Raw genomic sequence first — 8,585 nt, 5'->3', positions numbered from 1 at the left:
ACTCAAGTACAAACTATAACTCTATCGGGGTGACGTAAGGTCGGGAACCCCCAATTCCATTATGGAATAGTCATGATCATCATGCCTCACCTTGAAGGAATTAGCATTATAAGATGAGTCTAGCAACAATGAATAATGTCAAGGAATCATATAAGGATCATTAGCTTCATAAGACTATCATCATCGTGGTCATATTCACAACGCATCTCTTATCTTTATTTCATGAGAAGCTCTTGATAATCATAGACTGATAGTTTACGGAATATAAGAGAGTCATATTGTAAGGATCATGCCTTAGAAGAAGAAGGGACTAGCCTTACATACCTTTTCGCCTTTCTAACTTGCCGACTAAACGCTTCTTTCCAAGTTCATAATTCTACATTCAAGGGAATTCGTGCTAAGATTAGATAATCGATAACATACTTAAGCTTAAGCTAAAGCGACTAAAAGCTAACATAAATTGGGCAGCACTTCCTTTGTCTCTACAACTTTCTCCATATAATATAACAACTCCCAAACATCAACAATACACCCACAATATCATAATCAATAAACTTTGTTAAGTTAGCCATTATTCAATTCTTACAATTCCCTCTCAAAGTCATCCATAACCATAGCCATAATATAACACCACATTCATCCTCATAATATGCTTCTCCAATATTCTTAATACCATTTATAACAAGATTATACCCATAACATGTCAAGAACGATGATTCAAGTCAAGTTACCATTCAAGAATTCCAGTATTCTCATATTTGTAACCCATTTTCTACTTTCTTCCACAATCCAAGTCTTTCAACCACTCAATACTCTTAATAGAATGAAATGAACATAAAACTCACCTTTGATTATGAAGGAATGGGTTTTGGATGGAAATACTTCACTTGGAGAAAACCCTAGCTTCAATTCCAAAGAAATTCCTAGCTTCCATCAACCCTAGTTAGCATCTTGCACTTGATTCTACTAGTTTTTGGTATTTGATCTTTGCTTTCCCTTGAATTCTTGTAAATGAAGCGTGTGAAATATTCTAGAGGTTTAGAGAGAAGTGGAGAAAATAAGAAATAAGAAATGAGACCTTGAAGTCATCTTTTATAAAAATTTAAAACTGTCCGTCGGGAGTTATACGGTCCGTATAATATTATACGGTCCGTATAAGTGACCGTATTTCACCATTAGGGAAATCCCCTTTTCTGTAAGGTTATACGGACCGTATAAAGTTATACGGATCGTATAAGTGGTCGTATAACTCCATTTTTTTGAAGTTAATCTCGTCGTTTCGTTTGATCTCCAATCCTTATGGAACCTTCTTAGCACTTGTTTAACACTTCATTAACAATCTAAGGAGCGTTATAACTTTTCCTCAAGACATTACTAAACCAACATTAGCTCGGTACTTTGCAAACCCTTTTTAAAGCACGACTTATACTTGACATTCTTCGACGAACTTTCTTCTCCTGCCTCCAATGTCTTTGGAATCTTAATTAGAACAGTTAAGTACCCCTTCTTACTTGTAGGGACATCATATACTTCTTACCCTGCGTTAGTCTATCTACCACACGACGACATGAAATTTTTCGAGGTGTAACAAAAACCCCTTAGATGAACCTCTTCTTAATTTTAGCACAACAAAATCGAGGTTAAAGGTTGCCCCAAAAAGTCAACTCTGGTCAACTAGTCAAAATTACCGAACCATGAGCACCAACAGATTTCCTTTGGCGAGAGGATTCCAGAACTAGTGTTTCCCTTTCTAATCGAAGAATTGGGTTGAAGAATCCTGGGGTTTGGATTACTTAAATCATTTCATTAATTTATATTATAACCGTTACTTTATGGATTGTATAAGTCCATCATAAACTTCACTATGATGTTCAACAATCCCTCGTAACAAATTAGAAGTAAAGGAATTACCTCTTTTGACACTTTCAATCCAAAATTCCAACTTTCGTAGTTCTAAAGAACTTCCTTAGATCAATTCCATAGAAATTTAGCGTTTCGATTTTATAACGTTCACTGAATCAATGAACATAGCTGGAGAATTCCGTGGAATGCTTACCTTAATGTTCTTAGGGCTTGGAGTCTTCCATAGCTCTCAAAAACTCTCAAGTATTACGTGAGAAATAACTAAAACTCAAAATTCCCGATTGTCCCATGTATATATACTTTTGCACCCCGTGCCACAGATCAGGCGATGTACGCCCAACACATAGAAGTAGCTCACACAGCAGGCGCACCACGAAACACACCTCACGCAACCAGGCACACACTGGGCACGCCTGCCTCATGCAATGGAGCGCTTGCACCAAAGCACGGCCTCATTTTTCAAAAAATTTCCGAAGTGTTTCAAAAGTGCCGAAACTCGCCAGTCCCTTGAGTAACAACCAAAACAACCCCAAAAGGTCTAAAAACTCAACCTCAACTTATTTAAAATCTCGAAATATGAAATGGGATGCAAATATTAAAAATGATGGGTCGGGCTGTGATAGAATAAGGGTAGGCTAGTTCCATTCAATTGATTTTTAGTTTATCAATCATACTAAAAGAGAGCAAGTCACAGCTCAAGGTTTGACAAATGCTAATGAAATGATGATTTATAGAAAGTGTAATTTCAAAAACTTCAAATATTTTACAATAATAATTAAAGATTATTTTAAAGCAATTGTTCATCAAAGGTTGGCAGGTCCAAAAGAATATGACAAAATATATATGATAATGATGGTTATTAGTATCTCTTAACCTCTCTTTCTCAGAGAATGGTAGCGTACATAAATTATCTTCATCAAAATCCTTTCCTTTCCTTTCCCTGAGCCGAACTTCTAAATCCCAGTTTGATCTGGAAATAGAAGGCTGTATTCCAGTACATTAAAATACAATATGGAAATAGGGGAAAAAAAGAACTGGAAAAGATCTCGCTACATTTCATCAGGATTCTGATGTTCTGATCTCTCTTCCAAAGCATCTCCAAGGAGAGGAACTTTTTCCGGCGTCAACTTGCTCATCACAGCAAGACCTGAACCAAAATAGAAGCATGAACTTTGTCATACTGAAGTTTGATTTAGTTTTGGTCTTTTGAAAGGCATAATTAATGAGAAATAACACCAATGAGGAAACCATTGTGATGAGATGCAACATCAAGATAACTGGTTACTGAAGAAAATTCGAAACATGTAATTTGAAATAAACATTTGCAGAATATTACAACACCAGTTGCACTCGTGTCAATTCTCCTCCAGGAAGCAAATATGCATCTCACTAGTCAATCTTGGAACGACATTGCTAAAATAAAGAGAAATTAGCCCTATTTCACATTGATTTTTGCATTTCTGTTCAATATTTTTTTTTTTTTTTTTTGGGATAATGGTAACAGATTTCTGTTCAAAATTTTACTTCTTGGAAAACAAAGAGTTTGAACAACATGACTAGCAGTAACTTCAATTGAAGGAATGACCTTGCATTTCCGTATCACTCCAATTGAGGGTGTGGCATGCATGCCAGGAAGACTCGCAGTAACTACAACCTTGCATTTGCTTTTCATGTTCCAAGTATCAAAATTCTTTTGGAAATAGAAAACCACATCTCAACTCACAACATGGTTTCTATAGTATTGGCTTGGGGCTCATTTATGTTTTTGTGAAATGTGAGGAACCTACCTAGTCAGGAGTAATGCGGTGAAAAGGGGGAATAAGAAGTGTAGAAGCAAAAGAAAAATTGTACCTTCAATAACACGAACTAAAGATGACCACCATCTTTCTCTAGGCACCTCAGAGCAACTTAGTTTCTCTTCAATAGCTTTATCATGTTTTCCCTCCAAAACATCCTTCAGTGTTACAACTGCCTGCTTTGTTGCATGCAAAATGTTGTTTCTATCTTGACATTCCATCACCTGAAAATCATCCAGTGAAGCTGAAATATTTGTAGCAAGGGCATACTGCGCAGCAACATTCCACTGGGAAGATACCTCCCATCTCCTCTTCCTATTTATATGCATGAGTTCTTCTTCCATGAATGTTTGATCTCTCTCTCCATTAAATACTAAGTTACGTAAATACTGGGCATTTGCGGCCCCTGTGCTCTGAACGATCCCAGAGAAAACACTTCTTTCCCTAAGCAGGAGGCTCTGTGGAGTATCATACTCAACAACCTAATAAAAGCAAGTAGCAAATGTTTGAAAGAAGAAAAATAGAAAAAGTATAGTAGGAAATAAAGAAAAAAGAAAGAACAGTGAAAGAACAAGATTCACAAGCTATACCTTCCCAGCATCAAGCACTAGGATACGATTAGTGTCAATTATTGTATTTAGACGATGAGCAATAATGAGCATTGTACATGCTTTGAATTCTTCTCGTATGGTTCTCTGAATAAGTGCATCAGTTCTAACATCAACAGATGCTGTGGCTTCATCAAGAACAAGGATCTTTGACCTTCGTAGTATTGCTCGAGCTAGGCTTAATAGTTGTCTCTGTCCAACACTGAAGTTCTCACCACCTTCTGAAACCTTGATATAGCCCAAAACAACATTATGACCAAAGCAACCTTTTTTCAGTCACTCCTTCCATCTCAATATGTAATACCTTTTTCCCCCCTGAAGCATCCCAAAATTTGACACATTCCAAGTAAAATTCTAACAAATGCATTAAACAACTGAAGTACAATCTAGAACATGATGTTTTTCTACCAAACAAACTTGTCTAGTTATCATAACATTTTCTTCCACCACTACATACGTAAGACGTAAATCAATCAATTTTTTTTAGTTCCCGTCATTTGATGTGCAAGAACTACATTAAGCATTCTGAACAACAACAAAAACTACTATGCTTTAATGCCAAACAAGTTGTGGTCGGCAATATGAATCCTCACTAACCATGTTTCTTCATTGAAAAACCATCTCAGGCCGAAAGCCAACATTAAGAGTTCTGAAGAATATTATGTTAGAAAAATATACATCGACAAACAACTTACGGAAACAAATGCATACATGATAATTATCCCACAGTATACCTACATACATTTGTGAGAGTGTCTCAGAAAGCGTTTATTTCATTCTTTTCAAATGCATAATCCAGTTTATGTTACTCTATGTAGCTACCTAATGTTGAATTATGGTATTTTAAGATAAACAAAATTCTTCGGTGGTACGAAAAATGGAAAAAAATTATTAATCTTGAACATAAATCACCAATCACCATGACTTCCTGTAAATGGTCCAAGACGTTTTTATCATCCTAAATCACATTTCTGTCAAAACAGCCTTCTAAGAATAGAAATAGCATTGTTCACAATTCAAAGTTCTCACATAGGCTAAACTCCCTCATCATGATCCCACCCTGACTTCCTTTAACCTAATGTAATTTAAAAAAAGGAAGCAAAAAATTTAAAAAAAAAAAAAAAAAAAAAAAAAAAAAACAAGACACTGAGTTGTTTGCTAACTCACTAGAGCTAGTGGATTACGGCTTTTCAGCCTCCGCCTTACAAGGACTTTGATCATGCAAGACATACCCCTCCGCCTTACAAGGACTTATTAGGTACCGCAACTAGAATTTCATCTTGAAAGAACGAAATTTAGCCTTTCAGTTATCTTTTATGGTAGTGGGCTAATTCTCAAAAGCGGAAATTTCTACACCTCCCAATACTTTTAACACTAATGACTTTAACTTGAAGCAGATTGGGAGGACAAGAGCTCACCTCAGCATCTAGACCAAAGGCATTCCTCCTTATGACATCCTTCAAGTGTGCCCGCTCTAATGCCTCCCACAAGTCGGCATCATTGTGTTCGCTAAAAGGATCAAGATTAAATCGTACAGTACCTAATGAAAATGAAAAGCTGAATAATGAGAAAACATGCATACCAGTAATGCATTTTAGGGCTAATCTGTAGTCCTGCAACAATAACTTCAGCAGATATTTGAGTATGAATAAGGGGTCACTTGGTCTGGGGCAAGATTTGGTATTATAATGGCAGATTATATCAAGGGTAAGAAAGATAAGGACCCATGTATGTCTATATTTTCGTGGTAGCTAAGGGAGTGGGAATTGAAAGAAGAGAAAATGAAAGGAAACTAGAAAATTCTGAGGCTTATCTAGTCCTGGATAACAATATCACCCGTACCCCCAGGATAGATTAATAGCCCAAAACCAGATAAAGGATTCCTATCTGCCCAATACCTTGTGCTACCAAATGCGGGATAAACCCAGATAAAAAATTAATATGGTTAGTTGGAGCCACTTCACCTCATATGTGATTGTGTGCCTCAAAGCTTGGTTTTCAGGGAGAAGATTGTAAAACACCAAGAGTTTCATTTCACAAGTTCTCATGGAAATATACATGTACAAGTTCCACATATGTACTAATTACCAGAGCATGTGAATTTGTATGAAGGGAAAGAACATGGGGCACAAACTCATTCATCAACACCAAGAATAAACTCTCACGTTTTGCTTATAATATAATTCCAAATCATTGAGTAGACAGATTCTAAATCGATGTATGCATGCATCAATTTAAGTTGCTTATTAGATTTTTTTTCAACTTGCTAGTCCTGGGCTGTGGAAGAGTGACATAGTACCAAAAATAACTGAAAGAGAATTATGTACCAGAGAAAAGAACTGGTGATTGTGGTATGATACTAAGAGCACTTCGAAGATCTGTCAGTCCAATACTAGCAACATCACAACCATCAATCAATATTCTCCCTCTTTCAAGTTCCACAATTCGAAATAAAGCGTTAAGCATGCTCGATTTTCCAGCACCAGTTCTTCCAACAATGCCAACCTTCTGACCTGAAGAAATTGTGAATGACAAACCATGCAAGACAGGAGGAAGTCCAGGTCTGTAACGTAGGACAACATCCTCAAACTTGATGAACCCTGATGATGGCCAGCCTGGAGGAGGCCGACTGCTAATAACATTTTGAGCCTCTGATGGCAAATCTATGTATGTACCAACACGCTCAACAGCATTTAAACTATTTTCGGCTCGGCTTGCTTGTCTCAGAGTGTTACTGAGTAAGGTAGTAATATTCAAAGAATAACTTAGGAGCAGACCCATAGTAGCAGCAACCGCAACCTTGTCGTCTGCTCTCCCGTTCTGTATAACAGCAAATGTTGCAGTCAACCAGATCATTATGCCTCCTAGTGTCTCAAGCCTTATGGTCAGCCAGCGGTTTGTACTTGTGTTGGCAAGAGTGAATCTAATATTGTTGTCCATAGATTTCCCATTAATGGAAGCTAACTGGTCGTGTGCTTTATATGCACGGATGGTTGATAAACCATTTATAGCTTCTCCAAACTGTGCGTACACAGGGGACCTGGTAATGGAATCTAGACGTTTCACTTCGCGGGATGTATTCTGCGAAACATACATAGTACTATTATATCATCTGATCCTCAGTGTAGACTATTGTAAAATCAAAAGTTGAAGAATTATCATGGATTGTGCATATGATTGGGTAATATGTCTGCTTAATCAAGAACAACAGCCAGAGGCACACAATCACTGATGAGGTGAAGTATTCATACAGACAAGCCTCACCTTTCAGGATGTAGTCCTGAAAGCTAAAAAGAAAATACAAGGTACGGAAGTATCTCCTTCATCAAAAACAACAGCCAGGGAGGGCGCACAGTCACAGATGAGGTGAAGTATTAATATAGAGAAGCCAGACTTTTCACATGTAGTCCTGAAAGCCAAAAGGGGAAATACATGGGCACAGAACTAATGCCAAAACTAATTTCTGTAAAAGAATCTGATCATCCAATCCAAAACCTTAAAGTAATGGATGGAGTATCCTAGCATCTTTATAAATCCCATTGGAAACCCTTAGGTAGCTGATAAGGGATAGTGAACCATGCCTTAATACCCTCCGGCACGTGTAACCCGATTATGTGTTTTACACGTAAATTTGACTTTCTTTTATTTATTTATTTTGGCTCTTTTTGGTCTGAAATAGAGAGAGATGAGGCTCAACAGGAGCGGAGTCTCTGATATTACCTTTTCAGTGAGTATTGTCAGAAGTTTTTCTTGATCTGAATTCTATTAAGATGCAATAGTTTGTATTCTTCGGTATATAAATCTGCTCAAAGAAAAATGTTACTTTATGAGAATCGAGGACATGAGAGAATTGTTGGGTATACAAATGATGATTGGATACATGGTCTCCTTCTGATATACGTCAAACCTCTGAATGCTTTGTTCTAGTTGGAGTCAATTTGGTATCCAGGAAGAGCAAGAAGCAAAGTGTGATTGTGAGATCCAGTGCCGAAGTTCAATGTCGCACCAGGGCAGTTGTGACTTGCGAACTCATATAGATCAAACAATTACTGAAAAATTGCAGTTTGGAGAAATCACTCAGATGGAACTGGTTTGTGATAATCAAGTTTTGTGTTGTATTTCTTCGAATCCAGTGTTTCATGAGGGGGTCAAGTACACAACAATTAATTGTCACTTTGTCCGAGGGAATATACTCTCAGGAGATAATGCTGAAAAATTTGTTAATTCATTGATCAACTTGCATATAGATTAACCAAATCTCTCACAGGTCCTCAAGTTGGTTACAAATGAAATAAGCTCGGCACATACGACGTGGATG

At 37.1% G+C, this 8,585-nt stretch overlaps 1 protein-coding gene across 12 annotated transcripts in view; it reads right to left on the bottom strand.

Moving 5' to 3' along the window:
• Window positions 1–2,673: 2,673 nt before the first annotated feature.
• Window positions 2,674–8,585, bottom strand: part of LOC132034505 (ABC transporter C family member 12-like) — a 49,790-nt gene continuing 43,878 nt past the window's right edge. For 9 of the 12 annotated variants that reach the window (XM_059424900.1, XM_059424898.1, XM_059424897.1 and 6 more), the window contains 5 exons: window positions 6,595–7,348; window positions 5,686–5,807; window positions 4,250–4,495; window positions 3,715–4,141; window positions 2,674–3,010 (listed from right to left, as the gene is read on the bottom strand). In XM_059424900.1, coding sequence (XP_059280883.1) covers window positions 2,913–3,010; window positions 3,715–4,141; window positions 4,250–4,495; window positions 5,686–5,807; window positions 6,595–7,348 — 1,647 coding nt within the window. In that variant the 3' untranslated portion in view covers window positions 2,674–2,912. Of the gene's footprint in view, window positions 3,011–3,714; window positions 4,142–4,249; window positions 4,496–5,685; window positions 5,808–5,849; window positions 5,893–6,594; window positions 7,349–8,585 lie in introns of those variants that run through there. The other 3 variants (XR_009409128.1, XR_009409129.1, XM_059424905.1) reach the window with 3 other exon arrangements.

The sequence above is a fragment of the Lycium ferocissimum genome, chromosome 10 (assembly GCF_029784015.1).
Source record: "Lycium ferocissimum isolate CSIRO_LF1 chromosome 10, AGI_CSIRO_Lferr_CH_V1, whole genome shotgun sequence".
NCBI classification, from domain to species: Eukaryota; Viridiplantae; Streptophyta; class Magnoliopsida; order Solanales; family Solanaceae; genus Lycium; species Lycium ferocissimum.
The sequence above is the reverse complement of the archived record's forward strand: the minus strand, read 5'-3'. Positions and strand labels throughout refer to the sequence as shown.